This window comes from Echiichthys vipera, assembly GCF_963691815.1.
Source record: "Echiichthys vipera genome assembly, chromosome: 3".
Taxonomy (NCBI): domain Eukaryota; kingdom Metazoa; phylum Chordata; class Actinopteri; order Perciformes; family Trachinidae; genus Echiichthys; species Echiichthys vipera.
In genome coordinates, this window is record NC_139828.1 from 860,660 (window position 1) to 882,537 (window position 21,878).

Below are 21,878 nucleotides of genomic sequence, written 5' to 3' on the forward strand. Positions count from 1 at the left end.
GTGGTTCAGGTTCAGGTCCAGGTCCAGGTCTCTGCTGCTGCTCCCTGATACAAAGACAGTGGATGAGTAACGTTGTCCTGTTCATCAACATGTAATCTGATCAAAGATGGCGTCTCATCCACAAAATCCGTCAGGAACTGAAGTCCCTCAAGGAGCAGTACAAGGAAGCCAGTGAGGTCGAAACCACCATGAGCAAACACCACGTGCCGCACCACGTTGCAGATCTGATCCTGGATTACTATGATCAGTTCAGGATGGGAGTCACAGCGGGAGAAGTAAAATCAGAGCGGCACAAGTTGGAAGTTGGGATAATCACAGGCTGTAGCATCTCCGTGACCTTGTTCTCGCTGGCGATGACAATGATTGTGAAGTCTGCGGAGAAAAAGTGCTGGGGCCTACGGACCCAATAAGGGATGTGCCAGCCCCCAATCAGGGCTTTCATGGACGACCTCACAGTCACCACAGAGTCTGTGCCAAGATGCAGGTCGATAATCCAAGGGCTGGAAAGACTCATCCGTCGGGCTCGGACGGGATTCAAGTCAGCCAAGTCCAGATCTCTAGTGGTGAAGAAGGGGAAGGTCACAGACAGGTTCCGTTTCAGCATCGAAGGGTCAATGATACCATCAGTCTCAGAGAAGCCTGTGAAGAGCCTGGGCAAAGTCTTTGATAGCAGCCTCAAAGACTCCTCACCGGTCCAGGCAACCTGCCAGGAACTGGACAGCTGGCTTAGAGCAGAGACAGATCTGGCCTCCCAGGAAGGTTTAAAGCGTGGATATAACAACATGGTATACTGCCCAGGATACTCTGGCCGCTACTTGTGTAAGAGGTCCCTATCTTCACGTTGGTGACCCTGGAGAGGAAGGTCAGTACCTGTTTCAGGAGATAGTTGGGGTTGCCCAGAAGCCTCAGCAACATCGCCCTCTATGGGAACACCACAAAGCTCCGGTTGCCCCTGAAGTCTTTGGAAGAGGAGTTCAAGGTGACACGGACACGAGAGATGCTGATGTACAGAGACTCACTGCACCCAAAGGTAGCCCAGGCAGGTGTGGTGGTGGAGATGGAAAGGAAGTGGAGTGCTCAGTCCGCTGTGCTGGACGCAGAATCACGGCTGCGCCGCAGAGAGCTGGTGGGAGTGGTGGCCCATGGCAGAGCAGGCCTGGTGATGTTCCCAACACCACCTCAGCTCAGGGAGTGCAAGGGGAAGGAGAAGCGCAGGCATATACAGGATGAGGTCAGGACTGCAGTGGAGGAAGGAAGGACAAGCAGAGAGGCTGGTCTGGGGCAGCAGGGGGCCTGGACCAGATGGGAGCACGCCATGGGCCGCAAAGTCACCTGGACGGACCAATGGCAGTCTGAGCCACACCGCATCAGCTTCCTGATCCCGGCAGTCTATGATGTCCTCCCTAGTCCGGCGATCTTCTTCACCTGGGGGAAAGTGGAGACCCCGGACTGCCAATTGTGTTCTGCAAGAGGCACTCTGGAACACATCCTGAGCTGCTGCCCAAAAGCGCATCAGCCAGGGCCAATACATCTGGTGCCACAACCAGGTTTTGAAGCCGATTGCAGGAGCCATCAGCAAAATGATCAGCAGCTCTGTCCAAGTGCGCAACACCACCTGCGCAATCACTTTTGTCAAAGCAGGAGACGAGCCAAAGGCAGGCCGTGAAAATCCACCAGCCGGGATTCTGGCATCAGCACAAGACGGGCAGCTCTCTGTAGACCTGGTGAGGCACTCGCTCCACAAAGCCCTAAGTGCCCTGGGCATCACAGGAACAGCAAGGAGCAGGAGAACCATGGGGAAAAGTGAGTGTCACCTGAACACAAGCCCGGTTTGATCACCCGTGGCTGGGTCCCCTGAGGAGGATGTCTGATGTTTGAAAGACCCGGCACATCTGATGATCTCAGGTAACATCACTGATGATGTGTTCAGGTGCACCAGAGGACTGGATATATAGTTATATACGTATATAGCATTTTATATTTCTGTCTAATGTATAATATTGCTGTTGTTTGTACAGCTGGAGTTTTTTCCCCCTGGGATCATTAAAGTCTTTCTGGTTTGGATTCTGACAGAGTGGTGTGTGTTTCAACACAAGTAGAGAAACAACACACACATCTTCTGTGTGACTTCTCTGTGGTGCAGGGAATCGAATCCCAGAAGATGAGATGGACAGTTGTGTGCAGGAGTGTGAATATATTATTTATATTTATATGAATGAGTCTAAAGTCATGAGACAGTTCAGTCTGAAGTACCTGAGTTATGTCTTAAATACAATTTGACTCAGTCAGATAATCACCTTCCATCAGCAGGTTGGCCGACTTTAAATGTCTCAAACCAGTCCTTAGACCGGTCACTCTTCATGGACACACAGCTGGGTCCAGGTCCAGGTCCAGGTCCAGGTCTCTGCTGCATCCTGATACAAACAAACAAACTAATGAAAAGCAGTTTCAAAAGGAAAAAGTACCAGACTCTGTCATTGTTTATCATCATAAGGATCAAGAGTATGTCTTCTTCCTCTTCTTCTATTATATCAACATTACTGATACAGAGTCTTATTCTGAGACCTGATCCCAGCGTCAGGACCAGGACTATACATGTATAGACCTGATCCCAGCGTCAGGACTATACATGTATAGACCTGATCCAAGCGTCAGGATCAGGACTATACATGTATAGTCCTGATCCCAGCATCAGGATCCAGTGCCTTGGTTGTGGCACCCAAGGCACAGCTCTGGGTGCCACAACCATGAGCTCTTCTAGGCTTGACGGCTGTAACACCCCCCTGTGGATCTGAAGAAGGCGTATGACCAGGTCCCCTGAGAGATACTGTGGGAGGTGCTGCGGGAGTATGGGGCGAGGGGGGTCACTTCTCATTTCTCCCAAAGTCAGATCTGTGTCCAGGTCCTTGGCAGGAAGTCGGACTTGTTCCCACTGGGATCATCGGGCGAAGGCGGGGTTCACCCTGGGCAGGTGGGGGACAGGGCTGGGCTTTGTAACCAATCCTGTTTGTGATATTCACGGACAGGATATTGAGGCGTAGGGTTACAGTGTCATCGGTCAGTGACCTTCAGCACTCTCTGGATCGGTTCAGCTCAGCAAGAGTGAAGCTGCTGTCCCTATCAGGGTCAGGACTGCCTGCACAGGGTAGGGAGTCCTTGACCCAAGTGAAGGAGTTCAAGTACCTCGGGGTCTTTGGAGCAATGGAGTGTGAGATTAGCCAGAGAATTGTTGGTTTTGCATTCACTTTAAGAAACACAAGAAACAGAGAGTCAGAAAATAAAGTTCAGTTTACAATTCTCACCTTCCATCAGCAGGTTGTTCATCTTTAAAACCATCAAACCACTCCTTAGACCGGTCACTCTTCATGGACACACAGCTGGGTCCAGATCCAGGTCCAGGTCCAGATCCAGATCCAGATCCAGATCCAGGCCCAGGTCCAGGTCCAGGTCCAGGTCCAGGTCTCTGCTGCTGCTCCCTGATACAAAGACAGTGGATGAGTAACGTTGTCCTGTTCATCAACATGTAATCTGATCAAAGATGGCGTCTCATCTCAGTGGATCATCAGTCGTTGGCTCTTTGTGAACTAATAAAGTGAGTCGTTCATATTCTAAGCAAACATGTTCAGGAGCTCAGTGTGAATCATGATGGTGGAGTGATCTGAGCTCTGACATGAAGAAGAGTCCATCATCATCTTCCTCCTCCTCCTCTCACCTCTGAGCTTTGGTCTGTCCCTCATGTTCCCCACACAGAGTGGTTTTAGAGAGAGGGGCTCCGTCCTCTCCGTCCTCACACTGGTTCATAGCAGAGTCCACGTCTCTGTCAGGACCAAATGCATTCAAATGACAGAAGGGAACATTTAAAGAGATACAGCCCAACACCGTTCATTCACATCCTCTCCTTCATTACTGACATCACTTCAATCAACTGTGGTGACTGTAACAGGACCTCACAACCATGGTGAAATAATGTTTGATTTTTAAAAAGTATCTAAAAATAGTGTCTACTTCATCCTCACTGACGCCAGAGGCAGCGCTTAACACTGAGTATCTTCTGTCTCGCTCATGTGCAGGTCGAGTATCAATATCAACAAGGTCAGATGTGACCTCGGATGACCCCCGGCTCAGGTATAAGTTCCTGTGTCATCCACGAGATCACTTCCTTTCCATCTTCTCACTTTGCAGACTAATGCTTGTTACTGCGGTATCATTAGCTTTAGCTATACATGCGGTTGCTTTTTGCCTGGAAGGACGGATGCCCCGTCCTCGTTCGTCACTAAGAAAGAAGAACAAACTACCTGCATCTGGTGAGGTCGATTGGTTTTGTTATATTACGCTAGCAGGAGTTAGCACATGCTGATACGGTATCAGTGAAGTGAGTGCTCTTGCTCCCCTCTCCTTGTCTTGGTTTCACCCCGAGCAAACATCCATGCCTGGGACTTTAATGAGATGTCCTCCAGGCTCTCGTCCCTCCGCTCAGAGCTCTGCGGAGGGGACGGCAGATGGCTCCATGGGATCCATCATTCGTGCAGCCCTGGCACGCCTGCAGCTGGATCTCCAGCAGGTGGAGCCAGCGCCTGCTAGTGCTTTCTTCAAGTGCACTCCGGCCCCTACCGCCTTCACCGTTCGTCCCTCTGAGGAATATCTGAAGGAGTTGCACGCATCCTGGAGAGACTCTAACGCTCTCTCCTGACCTTACAGCCGGACTCTGGCCCAATAGGGGATGGGGCACAATTTGGCCTTGACCACATGTCGGTGGTTAGCCGACAATCGCTTCCCTCGTAGTTTCCCCCCGACGAGGCTCTGAGGCCAGATGCCAGGTGCCCTCGCCCACAATGTCGGGTCATGGATGACCTTCTTTATAACGTTTACGGCACGGCTGCACGGATGGGTCGTATTGACAAGTCACTCTTGCATCTTATCCTATCCTATCGGCATCCCTGCAGTGGGCTGAAGTGGATGCATCCCCCATCAGCATCAGGGATGCCTCACTGCAGACGTTTGATGTCCACTCTTGTTCAGACTCGCCGCCAGGTCTGGCTTGCACAGTCACCCTTGTCCGAAACCTGGGGAGCTGTTTGGCACAGCTGCTCTACAGGCGCTTGAGCAAACTGTCCAGACCGGTCACACCAGGCAACAAGGTTGGGGGCTCAGCATTTGCCTCCAGGGGCACGGTGCATAACTCTTTGCCCCAGAGGAGTCAGCCCACTGCCCACTTTGGTTCTCCTTAATGGAGATGACCACCCCTCTGGGTCAGGATGCTCTGGCCCATGGATGGCAGGACAGACTTCTCTTTGTCTTCCCACCGCTTCCCCTGATCTTCCAAACGCTTCTCAGGGTGCTTCATCAGGGTCACAGGCTTCTGCTTGTGGCCCTGTTCTGGCCTGCCAGGACCTGGTTTCCCCTGCTCCACAAACTTCATTGCGGGACACCCTGGCACCTTCCAGAGAGGGGAAGGATTTGGCATCCCAACCCTTGCTGCCTTCAGCTATGGGTTTGGCCACTGCAGGGCCCAATCCGCTGCTGAGCGATGGCATAGAGCCTGTCAGGGGAACTATTTGGGTGCCAGAGCGCCCTCTACCCGTCTGCTGTATCAGCACAGGTGGAAACTGTTCTCTAACTGGGGTTCAGTTGAGAATGTTGATCCAGTTCACTGGACTGTTCCTACCATTCTTACGTTTTTGTAATCGCTCCTACATGATGATCGGCCTCCTTCTACACTGAGGGTGTATGTGGCTGCTATTTCATCGCAGCACGCCAGGATCCGGTCTGTTTGTCTAAACACCTGTCTGTCTGAATGCCTGTCTATCTGTCTAAACACCTGTCTGTCTGAATGCCTGTCTATCTGTCTAAATGCATGTCTAGCATTTGCTCTGTTGCCTATATGTTCTGGAGGGAAGAGGGGGTGTAGAAGCAGGACAAGTTTGGGCCTGTCTGTCTGTCTGTCTGTCTGTCTGTTTGTGTCACTACAATATATTGTATTGTTATAATATGTTATTTTGGGTTGGGTGGTGCTGGGTGAGGGGTTGGAAATGTATAAGCGTTGCTTCCTTCCATCCCCTTTTCAGACTGTACGTGTAAATTGTTAATTTTTCTTTCTTTGTTTTTTCTTTCTATATCTTTTTAAGTTTCAATGTGGTTTTTTTTTCATCTTTGGATTACAAGTCTGTCATCAGTTCAGCCACACACCTCTTCAAAATGGCTGCCGTCATCAGGTCAGCCACACACCTTTTCAAAATTGCTGCCGTCATCAGATCAGCCACACACCTTTTCAAAATGGCTGCCGTCATCAGGTCAGCCACACACCTTTTCAAAATGGCTGCCGTCATCAGGTCAGCCACACACCTTTTCAAAATGGCTGCCGTCATCAGGTCAGCAACACACCTTTTCAAAATGGCTGCCGTCATCAGGTCAGCCACAGACCTTTTCAAAATGTGATTGAAAGCTTTATTTAGCTGCTAAAGCTTTGACTGTCGGATCAGAGTCAAAATAAAAGCACTAAGTTGATCCAACCGGTCGGAGCAGTTCAGACACTCCCTGCTGCTTTCACCATGATGTGAACTCAGATTACAGTCAAAGTGCTGTCGACTCTTTTGAGAAATATGAACATTTGATGTCAGTCGTTCTGAATGAATTGCTCTTAAACTCAGAGAGAAACTCTGCAGAACATTTCCAATGGAGACTTTGAACCAGCACCAAGAAACCGCTGCAGTGTCCAGTTACAGAGTGAAACAGCACAATGGGATCAAAGTGAACTCACTGTGAGAGAAGACGCTGCTGCTTTCTTCCTCGTCAGTCCTGGAGTCTGTGTGCGTCTGATCTGAGGACGCCGTCACATCCTGAGAACTTCAGAGTCTAAAAACATCAGAGTGACGTCAAAACCAGTCCAACCAGAGTCAGAGACAGCGTCAGTGTCAGAGAGCTCTCACAGCAGATGGTGTCACGCCACTTTATTTGTACAGCACCATTCAACAACAAGGGGATTCAAAGTGCTTCACATCAAACATTCAAAGCATCGGGAGAAATAACACATGAAACATCGACGTTTAAAACACATCAAAGGTCAATTAAGACGTAGAAAAGATTTAAAACGCATCAAAGGTCATTTTTAAAACATTAAAGAGTTTTACAGAAGTTACAGAAAAGTCTTCAGTCTGGATTTAAGAGAACGCTTCCTCTCCATGTTTAGTCCTGACTCTGGGGACACAGAGCAGACCTGTCCCATGTTTAGTCCTGACTCTGGGGACACGGAGCAGACCTGTCCCATGTTTAGTCTTGACTCTAGGGACACAGAGCAGACCTGTCCCATGTATAGTCCTGACTCTGGGGACACAGAGCAGACCTGTCCCATGTTTAGTCCTGACTCTGGGGACACAGAGCAGACCTGTCCCATGTTTAGTCCTGACTCTGGGGACACAGAGCAGACCTGTCCCATGTTTAGTCCTGACTCTGGGGACACAGAGCAGACCTGTCCCATGTTTAGTCCTGACTCTGGGGACACAGAGCAGACCTGTCCCATGTTTAGTCCTGACTCTGGGGACACAGAGCAGACCTGTCCCATGTTTAGTCCTGACTCTGGGGACACAGATCAGATCTGTCCCATGTTTAGTCCTGACTCTGGGGACACAGAGCAGACCTGTCCCATGTTTAGTCCTGACTCTGGGGACACAGAGCAGACCTGTCCCATGTTTAGTCCTGACTCTGGGGACACGGAGCAGACCTGTCCCATGTTTAGTCCTGACTCTGGGGACACGGAGCAGACCTGTCCCATGTTTAGTCCTGACTCTGGGGACACAGAACAGACCTGTCCCATGTTTAGTCCTGACTCTGGGGACACAGAGCAGACCTGTCCCATGTTTAGTCCTGACTCTGGGGACACAGAGCAGACCTGTCCCATGTTTAGTCCTGACTCTGGGGACACGGAGCAGACCTGTCCCATGTTTAGTCCTGACTCTGGGGACACAGAGCAGACCTGTCCCATGTTTAGTCCTGACTCTGGGGACAAAGAGCAGACCTGTCCCATGTTTAGTCCTGACTCTGGGGACACGGAGCAGACCCGTCCCATGTTTAGTCCTGACTCTGGGGACAAAGAGCAGACCCGTCCCATGTTTAGTCCTGACTCTGGGGACACGGAGCAGACCTGTCCCATGTTTAGTCCTGACTCTGGGGACACGGAGCAGACCTGTCCCATGTTTAGTCCTGACTCTGGGGACACAGAGCAGACCTGTCCCATGTTTAGTCCTGACTCTGGGGACACAGAGCAGACCTGTCCCATGTTTAGTCCTGACTCTGGGGACACAGAGCAGACCTGTCCCATGTTTAGTCCTGACTCTGGGGACACAGAGCAGACCTGTCCCATGTTTAGTCCTGACTCTGGGGACACAGAGCAGACCTGTCCCATGTTTAGTCCTGACTCTGGGGACACAGAGCAGACCTGTCCCATGTTTAGTCCTGACTCTGGGGACACAGAGCAGACCTGTCCCATGTTTAGTCCTGACTCTGGGGACACAGAGCAAAAAACTAACTATTCTGCAAAATAAAACAAGTTTTAAAAACCAATGGGAAACAGATGATGAGGCTAATTTAGCTGACTATATGAGGTCCATGTTGGAAAAACCAAAACAGAAGCAAACTAATGAAAAACCTTTCTGTCCCCCAGCAGGAACTCCAGCTAGTGGAACTGGGAGACTGGGTGCTAATAAGAAGCATAAAGAGGAAACATTGGTGTTCACCTAAGTGTGAAGGGCCGTATCACGTATTGCTGACAAACCCCACAGCAGTAAAGATAGCAGAATGATTAACGTGGATCCATTTAACACACTGCAAAAGGGTCATTTTGGTTAAAGGCTCCGTTAGGGGAGTGAGCCAAAATCTGATAATAGGGTGGATTCAGACGTTTAGAGGCTGGATAGACCTGAAAGTCAGTGAAGCGTTTATAAGACACCAAACCAAGTAGAGGAGATACATTTAGCCAAAATGACCCAAAGATGGTTAGGAGATGCCATCCGGTGCTGGGTGGCATCTACCTGTCTAATAATAATGATCCTGTTCATGTGGAACCTATGGGAACCACCTAGACTACATCCAGATATAACAACCTCAGCTTTAGAGCGTCCTAAACGTGGAAGGGTAAACACAAAGGCTGACTGTGAGGTGAAAACAACACGAATGCACTCCTCCATTCCTCAGATACATTTACCAGCAAACCAAACATCCACAACAGTCGTCCCAGTAGGTAGACTCTCACATAAAGGACATAGCGGAACAGGTTATACGCAATGGTACATGACTAATGACCAACAAGACACAAGGTGGGACACGCTGGTAGATGATCCAGATAACCAAAACTGGAGTACTTATACCACCACAGCATGGGCTACATACCATAGGAATATAGTTAGCCTAAAGGATCCTGGAAAGGATAACAAACTAATAATAACAGTGAACCTCACAGAGGGGGAAACATTGTTCCCTCCCGACTTTAGGGGAACAGGAGACCAATGCTGGCTGTTTCTATTATGGGGGTGGTCTTCCAGCACTGATCCTTCATTCCTGATAAGTCTATGCATGTATAATTGTACTGAACAAGGAGTTTTTGCATTTGAAGAACCTAGAGCAGCGTATACTCCAGATGAATGGCTCCAGGCAGCAACAGGGGAATCTGGACACAATAACAATTGGTTATTAATGGTTGAACAAGCTGCTAACATGTCTAAACAGAACTGTGTAGTGTGTATGAGTCCTAGACCCCTCTTACAAATATTCCAGCTATAATGATCTAAATATGTGTAGCTGATATAATGAATAACACAAATCCTAGGGAAAACTGTAGATACTGGGATTCTATTTTCCCGATCGCTGCGATCGACCTTAAGAAACCAATGTTTTCTAAAAAAAGTAGCACCAGGCACGGCCTCAGATTCAGAGGTGCTGATCCTCATCCCGGCCATTTCACACTCGGCTGTGAACCGATCCAGTGAGTGCTGAAAGTCACTGACCGACGACGGCATCAGGACCACGTCAGAGACCAGATCCTCAGCCAACTGAACTGCAGCCCCTCCCCACCACGACCACACCTCGATAGATCCATGAAAATCACAAACAGGATTGGTGACAAAGAGCAGCCCTGGCAGAGGCCGACCCCCACCAGGAACGAATCCGATAACTGCCAAGGATCCGGACACAGCTCTCTCTTTGATAGTACAGAGATTGGACGGCCCTCAGAAGTGAACCCATACTCCCGCAGCACCTCCCACAGTATCTCCCGAAGGACCAGGTCACATGCCTTGATGAGCCAACTCTGAGGCCCCCTTTCCAGGATCCGATCCCATCCAGGAAAGAATCTGTATTTTTTTAGTGTGATACCCCTGTAACTGGCACACACCCTCTGGTCCCCCTTTTTAAACAGGGGAACCACCACCCTGGTCCTCCATTCCTTGGCACTGTCCCAGACTTCCACGCAATGTTGCAGAGATGTGTCGACCAGTACAGCCCCTCCCAACCCAAAGCTTTCAGCATTTATGGATCCCGGTGGTGGTCCCTGGGGTTGCTTGTTGGTTCCTGTTTTTGTCCGCCCTCAGGTTCTCCTGTGGGGCCACACATCACATTCCGGTTTACGTGCCATCCTGGTGCTTCCTGTACCTTGTCCTTGCTTCAACGCCCTTCTGGTGGCCGACCATGGCTGCAGACACCTGTGAGTATGTCAAGGCATGTTCTGTTTGTGCTCGAGGGAAAGCTACTCATCGGCCACCTGCAGGTCTCCTCCGTCCGCTCCCTGTGCCCAGTCGTCCTTGGTCCCATATCGCTGTGGACTTTGTCACCGGACTGCTGTTATCCCAAGGTAATGACACTATTCTTACCATTGTTGACCGCTTCTCCAAAGCTGTGCATTCTGTGGCACTGCCTAAGCTTCCCTCAGCTACAGAGACTGCTGAATTACTGGTGAACAATGTGCTCCGGATCCATGGCATTACATCGGACATCGTGTCAGACAGAGGCCCCCAGTTCACGTCTAAAGTATGGAAAGAGTTTTGCCGGGCATTGGGCGCTACAGAGAGCTTGTCTTCGGGATCCCACCCACCGTCCAATGGCCAAACAGAGAGAGCCAATCAAGATCTGGAGACTGCGCTGCATATGTGCTCAGGACCCTGCCTCCTGGAGGACTCATCTCACCTGGGTGGAATACTCGCATAACTCTCTGACGTCTGCAGCTACGGGTTTGACTCCTTTTGAAGCCTCTGTTGGTTATTTACCTCCTCTGTTCCCTTCCCAAGAGCAGGAGATCGCCGTACCATCGGTCCAGCTAAACCTCCGAGGGATCCGCAGAATCTGGAGAGAGACCAAGGCTGCTCTTCTGCGCACCCAGTACCAGAATCGGAGGTTGGCGGACCGGCGGCGTACTCCAGCTAAGGACATTCCCCTCAGTGTGACTTCCAAAAAGCTGCCTCCCATATTTATTGGTCCTTATGAAATTGAGTCCATTATTAACCTTTCTGCCATTCGCCTCAAGCTCCCTGCGTCCTTGAAGATACATCCCATCTTCCATGTCTCCAGCTAAAACCTGTTTCCACCAGTACTCTGTGCCCTCCTGCCGTCGCCCCACCATCCCCCCGGCTCATCGATGGACACCCGGCCTTCACAGTCAGTCGCATCCTGGACGTGCGTCGCAGGGGGCGGGGATACCAATACCTTGCTGACTGGGAGGGATAAGGCCTGTGTTTAGCTTGTGAAGCTAATCTCCCTGTGTTTTTGCTACCTTGCTTCAGATTACTGAGTTTGCTGTGCAGTCCTGAGCGTTGCTTCCTCCCTGCCTGCCTGTGGACCTGCCTGTGGACCTGCCTGTGGACCTGCCTGTGGACCTGCTCCCTGGAGTTCTCTCACTGCATCGCCATTCCCCTACAGCGGACCTCACATCACGCCACCTGCATCCACACACTCCTCGGTGACTCCACCTACCACATCAGGATCCTGGGACCTCGCACCACCCCTCCACCTCGCACCTATGCTTGCACCCTTTTGAACATTGAAGACTGTTTGTTGCACTTTGAACCAGAGTCGAGTCGTGCATTTGGGTCCTGATCCAACACAAACCATAACATATATATATATATGTTTTATACTCACAGACACCAAACTTACTCCAGGGGGGATTCCTGAGAAAAGGTGTTTCCAAGAATGGATGAACCAGGAGCTGCTCGCCCTCTGAGCGCTCACACTGCGACGGCGAGGACCAGATCCACCTCAGGAGGAACCTGCTGATGTTGAAAGTGATGAAATGAAGACACGTGGACCCTCAACATACAACAGAAGCATAGATTTTATTAAAAGCTTTTGGAAACATTAGAAAACATGGAGATGGTTCCAGATGCTTTCCACATTTGAAATATACGACATCATGACTCAGAAAGATCGATTCCTCTCGTCACGTTTCAGGAAGAGTTTCTAGCTAAAGTGTTAAATGTTGATGATCAAAGAGGTGAAATCAGATCAGTGTGTGAGTGTGAGACAGATCTGCTTCACAGTGCAGAGTGTGTGTGTGATGGTGAACACACTGAACTTTGATTTCAGCAGCTGATCTTCAGTGTTTCTGTGCACAGGAGAGACTCAGACCTGCAGAGGACACACAGACACTGAGGAACCAGGGTACCAGAACATAAACCCAGGATAAAGAGGTTCAGTGAACGTGGTGTTGAAGGTGTGGAGGTGGATCAGTGAGTCAGAGGAGACTCTGTAGAAGGACAGAGAGCCGGCAGGACAGTCCACATACACTGCTGCTCTGTGAGAGACGGAGGAGGAGGAGGTGATGGATGTTACTCTGTTATTGTGACAGACAGAGTAACGGCCATCATCAGAGCAGATCAGACTCCAGGACTGATCATTCCATCCAAACATACTGTCTTTACTGTCTCCTCTCCTGCTGATTCCTCTGTAACTCACTGATATATAAACTCCTCCTCTCCACTCGACCTCCCAGTAACAGCGACCAGTCAGACCAGTTCTACACAGCAGCTGTTCCCAGGAGTCAAACCTGTCTGGATGATCAGGATATGACTGATCCTCCTCCACATGTGTCACCTTCCTGTTGTTGTCAGACAGTTTGAGTCTTCTGTTTACTGTGTTTGTGTCCAGTTCCAGTTCACAGGCATCTGATGGAGAGAACAAGACACAACACAGCTGCAGGTTTTCATCTGTGATGTAGAAAACTGAAGGCTTCCTGAACACAACTTCTATCTGTCAAACTGTGAATACGGAGTTTAAAGCAGCACCTGAAGGCAACACAGCTCTTCTCTAATGTCAGAGTCCAAAGAAGAAGGAGCAAAGAGAGCTCTCTGTTGGCTCCACTGCTAATGAAATGGACCCATTCGTTCTGTTGGATCACTGACTTCACTTTGGGGTCTTTGTGGATTTGAAATGGATTCAGTTCTAAAATCTTTCTGCACAAAAACAGAAGCTGGATCCTGATTGAAACTCTGGAGAAGTTCATGTTTGTACTTCAGTCCAGAACATGTCAAACTCTAGTGTAACATGAGCAGCTGAGTTCTCCTGAATCACACTGAAAACACACTCACACTTCCTCAGACCAGGTCTCAGTCTCTGTGGTCCACCATGGTCCATCCTGCAGGAAGACACAAAGACACCATCAACTTCACTCATCAGGTCCTTCAACAGGAACCAGAGTTCATCAGTTAGAGACACAAACAGTCTGTCTGTCCACACCTGAGAGAGTCCAGTCTGTCTGTCTGTCCACACCTGAGAGAGTCCAGTCTGTCTGTCTGTCCACACCTGAGAGAGTCCAGTCTGTCTGTCTGTCCACACCTGAGAGAGTCCAGTCTGTCTGTCTGTCCGTACCTGAGAGAGTCCAGTCTGTCTGTCTGCCCACACCTGAGAGAGTCCAGTCTGTCTGTCTGTCCGTACCTGAGAGAGTCCAGTCTGTCTGTCTGTCCATACCTGAGAGAGTCCAGTCTGTCTGTCTGTCCATACCTGAGAGAGTCCAGTCTGTCTGTCTGTCCACACCTGAGAGAGTCCAGTCTGTCTGTCTGTCCACACCTGAGAGAGTCCAGTCTGTCTGTCTGTCCACACCTGAGAGAGTCCAGTCTGTCTGTCTGTCCATACCTGAGAGAGTCCAGTCTCCAGTGTGGATCCTTGAGTCCAGCAGACAGAAGCTTCTCTCCTGAGTCTCCTGGATGATTGTAGCTCAGGTCCAGTTCTCTCAGATGGGACGGGTTGGAGCTCAGAGCTGAGACCAGAGAAGCACAGCCTTCCTCTGAGACCAGACAGCCTGAGAGACTACACACACACACACACACACACACACACACACACACCCCAGTGTAATAGCATCAGTGCTGGTGGAGAACCTCGTTGATGCGTCACAGTCGGTGAAATTGCATTTCTTCTTTGTCGTGCTTCTCTCTTCTCTGATGAGTGTTGAAGCAGACAGAAGCATCCATATTCAACATCCACTCATCACTAACTCGGCCTTATTCATTCTTCAGTGTTATTCATTTATCCGACACATCACTTCCTGTATTTAGACAGACGACTGAATGTTTACTGTTACTAAGGCAACAGCTGACAGCTGATGTCAGCTCTGACATGGTGGACTCCCAGAAGACCAACCCCACACTGCTGCACAGCAGTTGCTTTGGGAATATTAGAAGTGTATTGATATTGAACATGTGTCCAAATTGCACCTAACACTGCTCTCACTTGGCTCCCCAGTAAAACAGCTGCCAAGTGTGAAGTCGATCGGATGAATGGTTCTTGCAGGGACACACAAACAGACAAACAGGACAATGCACAAACTGCTCTCTAGTAGGAAACAAAGAGAATCAGAGTTCAGAGGGTCATCATTTTAAAACAGCAGAGCACCAACCTGAGAGTCTCCAGTCTGCAGTGTGGACTCTTCAGTCCATCAGACACCAGATCCACTCCTGAGTCCTGCAGGTCGTTGTTGCTCAGGTCCAGATGTCTCAGACTAGAGGACTGGGAGCTGAGGACTGAGGACAGAGCTGCACAGCTTCTCTCTGACAGGTTGCAGCCGCTCATCCTGAAATAATGAAACAGAAAGTTCATCCCATGATTGATCAGACTCATCACTCACTCATCTTCAGCCTCTGATCCTGGATCAGGTCTCAGGGGCAGCTGCTCCAGCAGGGACCCCAAACTTCCCTTTCCCGGGCCACATTAACCAGCTCTAACTGGGGGATCCTGAGGCGTTCCCAGGACAAGGTGGAGATCTAATCTCTGCACCTGGTCCTGGGTCTTCCCCGAGGCCTCCTCCCAGCTGGACGTGCCTGGAACACCTCCCTAGGGAGGCGCCCAGGGTTCATCCAGACCAGATGATCCTGAACCACCTCAACTGGCTCCTTTCAACACAAAGGAGCAACGGCTCTACTCCGAGTTCCTCACGGATGCTGAACTTCTCCCCCTCTCTCTAAGGGAGACTCCAGACAAACAATGGTTGTTAGTTCTGAATGAACCAAAACATACGGCCTCAGATCAGAAGATACGATCACAAAATCAATCATGGACCTTTGGCCTAGGATGCTCTGGTACCACGTACTGTGAAAGACATTCTCTGGAGTCCTCAGAGTTTCTCAAATCATGTCTTTACTAAGCTGCATGCATACAGGAGAGACGCTCCCACAACCGGGTCTGAGCTGTTCTCTCCTGTTCTCCAGATAGCTTCAGCATATAAACAGTCACATCAAAGCACCTCACAGACACAAGGACATCACAGTAACAGAACACACACTACCCAATGTTTATGACCCCAGTGGATGTTATCAATGTTTTACAAGCACCAAATGTCACCATTTGAAAGCCCCATGTGACTCCTCTCCACAATCCCCCAGCACTCATCCACAGCTCCACTATTGTCTTAATCAACACACAGACACCAAGGATTTACATCATAGACTAAGAAACACGTACAAAGAAAGAAGGAAACCCTGGTTATTTCCCACAGGACACTTCTGAGCATCCTCATGTTCCAACATGGTGTTAGTTAAAGACGATCCGTGGCTAGCAAAGAAGTCTGACAACACACGACCGCTCAGATTTAGATCAGGGATACATGAAGAAATTCAGAGTTCAGAGGGTCATCATTTTAAAAACGCAGAGCACCAACCTGAGAGTCTCCAGTCTGCAGTGTGGACTCTTCAGTCCATCAGACACCAGATCCACTCCTGAGTCCTGCAGGTCGTTGTTACTCAGGTCCAGATGTCTCAGACTAGAGGACTGGGAGCTGAGGACTGAGGACAGAGCTGCACAGCTTCTCTCTGACAGGTTGCAGCCACTCAGTCTGAAGAGGAATCAGCAATACATGAGACAGTAATGACAAACAATGGTTGTTAGTTCTGAATGAATAAAAACTACAGTAATCTGATATTCATGTGAGCACGTACAGAGCTTTGTTGGAGGCTTTGACCACTGGCAGCAGCCTCAGAAGAGCCTCCTCTGAAGCAGAGTACTTCTTCAGGTCAAACACGTCCAGATCTTTTCCTGATGTCAGTAAGATGAAGACCAGAGTTGACCACTGAGCAGGAGACGGTTCATCTGTGGAGAGACGTCCTGATCTCAGGGACTGTTGGATCTCCTCCACCAGAGAACGATCCTTCAGTTCATTCAGACAGTGGAACAGATTGATGCTTTTCTCTGCAGACAGATTCTCACTGATCTTCTTCTTGATGTACCGGACTGTCTTCTCTTTTGTGTGTGAGCTACTTCCTGTCCGTGTCAGCAGGCCTCGTAGGTGTTTCTGGTTGGTCTTTAGTGAAAGACCCAGGAGGAAGCGGAGGAACAAGTCCAGGTGTCCGTTTGGACTCTGTAAGGCCTCGTCCACAGCGCTCTGGTAGAGACGTGTTGGTTTAGTTTTGTTTCTAAGTAGAAACCACAAGCGGGAGCTCTGTTCTCCTGACAGCAGGTTGACTCCAGAGTTGGTGAACGTCAGATGGACATGAAGAGCAGCCAGAAACTCCTGAACACTCAGATGGATGAAGCAGAACACCTTGTCCTGGTACAGTCCTCTCTCCTCTTTAAAGACCTGTGTGAACACTCCTGAGTACACTGAGGCTGCTCTGATATCGATGCCACACTCTCTCAGGTCTGACTCGTAGAAGATCAGGTTTCCTTTCTGCAGCTGCTCAAAAGCCAGTTTCCCAAGAGACTCGATCATCTTCCTGCTCTTTGGACTCCAGTGTGGATCCGTCTCAGCTCCTCCATCATACTTGATGCTCTTCAGTTTGGACTGAACCACCAGGAAGTGGATGTACATCTCAGTCAGGGTCTTGGGCAGCTCTGCTCCCTCTCTGGTTCTCGTCACTTCCTCCAGAACTGTAGCAGTGATCCAGCAGAAGACTGGGATGTGGCACATGATGTGGAGGCTTCGTGAAGTCTTGATGTGGGAGATGATTCTGCCGGCCTGCTCCTCATCTCTGAATCTCTTCCTGAAGTACTCGTCCTTCTGTGGGTCAGTGAACCCTCGGACCTCTGTCACCATGTCAACACACTCAGGAGGGATCTGATTGGCTGCTGCAGGTCGTGTGGTGATCCAGAGGCGAGCAGAGGGAAGCAGTTTCCCCCTGATGAGGTTCGTCAGCAGCACATCCACTGAGGTGGACTCTGTAACATCAGTCAGGACCTCAGTGTTGTGGAAGTCCAGAGGAAGTCGACACTCGTCCAGACCGTCAAAGATGAACACGACCTGGAACTCTTCAAACCTGCAGATTCCTGCTTCTTTGGTTTCACTAAAGAAGTGATGAACAAGTTCCACCAAGCTGAACTTTCTCTGCTTCAGCACATTCAGCTCTCTGAAAGTGAATGGAAATGTGAAGTGTACGTCCTGGTTGGCTTTGCCTTCAGCCCAGTCCAGAGTGAACTTCTGTGTTAGGACTGTTTTCCCAATGCCAGCCACTCCCTTTGTCATCACTGCTCTGATTGGTTCCTCTCTTCCAGGTGAGGCTTTAAAGATGTCTCCACATCTGATTGTTGTTTCTGGTCTGTCGTGTTTCCTGGATGCTGCTTCAATCTGTCTGACCTCATGTTCATCATTGACCTCTGCACTCCCTCCCTCTGTGATGAAGAGCTCTGTGTAGATCTGATTCAGAAGAGTCGGGTTTCCTGCTTTAGCGATCCCCTCAAACACACACTGGAACTTCTTCTTCAGGTGAGACTTCAGTTCACGTCGACAAACTCCAGAATGACTTCCTGAACGAACAAAGAACAAATGAAACCAGTGAGTGGATCCTACAGAAAACCAGACAACAGAACATTGAACACTGGCTGTATAGTTCCTCCTCCAACAGTTTCATTCAGCTCATCAGTGGAGGACAAACAGCCTCTGGTCTGATGCAGATGTGTGCAGCACAGTTTGGAAATGTAAACTTCTCCCATGCTGCCTCCATTTCCCTTTTCCATCATGTTAAAGACATTCAGATCCTCTTACTGCTCTGCAGAGAGTCAGCCAGCTCCTCCTGCTTCATTCTCCTCAGGAACAACTGTGTGATCTTCAGAAACGCCTCTCTGCTGCTCCTCTGCTCTTCATCCTCACTGTCCAACACCTCCTCATCCTCGCTCTGACTCTCTAAGCATTCTGGGTAATCTGGACTCAGAACCTTGTGGATCCTCTTCAGCTCGTTCTTCACAAAAGTGACGATGTTCTCCTCCAGCAGCTGGAACAGAACGATGAAGTGGATTTAAACTGCTTCAACACAACATGTGATTCATCAGGCTGTTCCTGAACGGCCCCATCATCATTTAATATGGAGTTGATGAAGTTCACAGTGAAAGGTGTGTTTGCACATGTACGCACCGTAAACACTGAGTCCAGGTGTGTGTGATGCTGCTGAGCGGACCGATCAGTGGGAACCTCGGAGCGCTCCTGCTCAAGTCTGCAGAGAAAAGAAGAACAGTTCAGTCCCAAGTACCTGAGTTATGTCTTAAATAAAGACTCTATGGAAAAACGAGGAAGAAGAAGAGAGACCCTGCCCGGAGGAAGCCCGAGCCCTCCGTCTGCAGCCAGACCCAGGCGGAGAGCTCGACGGCAAGCGCCTGGTGGCCGGGTTTGCCACGGAGGCTGGCAGGGCGCTGCTGCAGAGGCTCTGGGGACGTGGAGCGTCACCTCTCTATGGGGGAAGGAGCTGGAGTTTGTTGGTTAGGTGTCTCAAGGGGTGGTAACCCTGAAGAAGGAGGCCTTCAGGATCTGTACTCCCTGAAGACTCCGGAGGTGGTTCTAAGGTCCCCACAGGTCTGAAGGGCTGCAGCCTCTGCTGGGTCAGAGGCAAAGCAGCGGGTGTGGGAGGAGTTCACAGAAGTCCTGGAGAAGGACTTTGGGGGGCACCTAGGTGCTTCTGGACCACCATTCAGCACCTCAGGAGGGGGACACGGGGAACCGTGCAAGCTATTTACAGTAAGGACGGGAAGCTGGTGACCTCAGCTGATGAGGTCATTGGGCGGTGGAAGGACTTTGAGGAACTCCTGAATCCGACCAACACGCCCTCTTTTGTAGCCAGCCGCTGCTCCTTTGTGTTGAAAGGAGCCAGTTGAAGTGGTTCAGGATCATCTGGTCTGGATGAACCCTGGGCGTCTCCCTAGGGAGGTGTTCCAGGCACGTCCAGCTGGGAGGAGGCCTCGGGGAAGACCCAGGACCAGGTGGAGAGATTAGATCTCCACACTGGCCTGGGAATGCCTCGGCGTCCCCCAGTTAGAGCTGGATCATGTGGCCCGGGAAAGGGACGTTTGGGGTCCCCTGCTGGAGCCGCTGAAAGTGCCGCGACCCGATCCCGGATAAGAGGATGAGACAATTTGACTCAGTCAGATAATAACAAAGTTCAGTTTTGAATTCTCACCTTCCATCAGCAGGTTGGCCGACTTTAAAGTCCTCAAACCAGTCCTTAGACTGGTCACTCTTCATGGACACACAGCTGGGTCCAGGTCCAGGTCCAGGTCTCTGCTGCATCCTGATACAAACAAACAAACTAATGAAAAGCAGTTTCAAAAGGAAAAAGTACCAGACTCTGTCATTGTTTATCATCATAAGGATCAAGAGTATGTCTTCTTCCTCTTCTTCTATTATATCAACATTACTGATACGGAGTCTTATTCTGAGACCTGATCCCAGCATCAGGACCAGGACTATACATGTATAGACCTGATCCCAGCGTCAGGACCAGGACTAAACATGTAGAGACCTGATCCCAGCGTCAGGGTCAGGACTATACATGTATAGACCTGATCCCAGCGTCAGGATCAGGACTAAACATGTATAGACCTGATCCCAGCGTCAGGACTATACATGTATAGACCTGATCCCAGCGTCAGGGTCAGGACTAAACATGTATAGACCTGATCCCAGCGTCAGGACCAGGACTATACATGTATAGACCTGATCCCAGCGTCAGGATCTGCCCAGGCAGGTGTGGTGGTGGAGACGGAAAGGAAGTGGAGTGCTCATTCCGCTGTGCTGGACGCAGAATCACGGCTGCGCCGCAGAGAACTGGTGGGAGTGGTGGCCCATGGCAGAGCAGGCCTGGGGATGTTCCCAACACTACCTCAGCGCAGGGAGTGCAAGAGGAAGGAGAAGTGCAGGCATATACAGGATGAGGTCAGGACTGCAGTGGAGGAAGGAAGGACAAGCAGCGACGCTGGTCTGGGGCAGCAGGGGGCCTGGACCAGATGGGAGCACGCCATGGGCCGCAAAGTCACCTGGACGGACCAATGGCAGTCTGAGCAACACCGCATCAGCTTCCTGATCCGGGCAGTCTATGATGTCCTCCCTAGTCCGGCGATCTTCTTCACCTGGGGGAAAGTGGAGACCCCGGACTGCCAATTGTGTTCTGCAAGAGGCACTCTGGAACAGATCCTGAGCTGCTGCCCAAAAGTGCATCAGCACAAGACTGGCAGCTCTCTGTAGACCTGGAGAAGCAGTTGCGGTTCCCTCAGCAGATTGTGCGCTCCGCCTGAGGCCAGATATCCTTCTGGTCTCAGAGAGCACAAAGACCATCGGGATCATGGAGCTGACGGTGCCATGGGAGGACCGCCCGGGGGAGGCCCATGAAAGGAAGAGGACAGAGTATGGTAACCTGGTCATCGACTGTAGTGCACAGGGCTAGAAGGCGAAGGTGTATGCCCATCGAAGACGGTAGTAGAGGATTTGTGCGGCACTCACTCCACAAAGCCCTAAGTGCCCTGGGCATCACAGGAACAGCAAGGAGCAGGAGAACCATGGGGAAAAGTGAGTGTCACCTGAACACAAGCCCGGTTTGATCACCCGTGGCTGGGTCCCCTGAGGAGGATGTCTGATGTTTGAAAGACCCGACACATCTGATGATCTCAGGTAACATCACTGATGATGTGTTCAGGTGCATCAGAGGACTGGATATATAGTTATATACGTATATAGCATTTTATATTTCGGTCTAATGTATAATATTGCTGTTGTTTGTACAGCTGGAGTTTTTTCCCCCTGGGATCATTAAAGTCTTTCTGGTTTGGATTCTGACAGAGTGGTGTGTGTTTCAACACAAGTAGAGAAACAACACACACATCTTCTGTGTGACTTCTCTGTGGTGCAGGGAATCGAATCCCAGAAGAAGAGATGGACACTTGTGTGCTGGAGTGTGAATATATTATTTATATTTATATGAATGAGTCTAAAGTCATGAGACAGTTCAGTCTGAAGTACCTGAGTTATGTCTTAAATACAATTTGACTCAGTCAGATAATAACAAAGTTCAGTTTTGAATTCTCACCTTCCATCAGCAGGTTGGCCGACTTTAAAGTCCTCAAACCAGTCCTTAGACCAGTCACTCTTCATGGACACACAGCTGGGTCCAGGTCCAGGTCCAGGTTTCTGCTGCATCCTGATACAAACAAACAAA

The 21,878-nt window shown here is 50.0% G+C and overlaps 1 protein-coding gene across 1 annotated transcript; it reads right to left on the reverse strand.

Moving 5' to 3' along the window:
- Positions 1–12,295: 12,295 nt before the first annotated feature.
- Positions 12,296–18,417, reverse strand: LOC310966832 (protein NLRC3-like; the record flags this gene model as incomplete). The annotated part of the gene is made up of 6 exons (XM_083940760.1): positions 12,296–13,142; positions 13,566–13,612; positions 14,110–14,283; positions 16,130–16,303; positions 16,407–18,296; positions 18,368–18,417. The coding sequence occupies 6 exons, from the start codon at positions 18,415–18,417 to the stop codon at positions 12,601–12,603; spliced, it is 2,877 nt and encodes a 958-aa protein (XP_083796886.1). The 3' UTR covers positions 12,296–12,600.
- Positions 18,418–21,878: the final 3,461 nt, after the last annotated feature.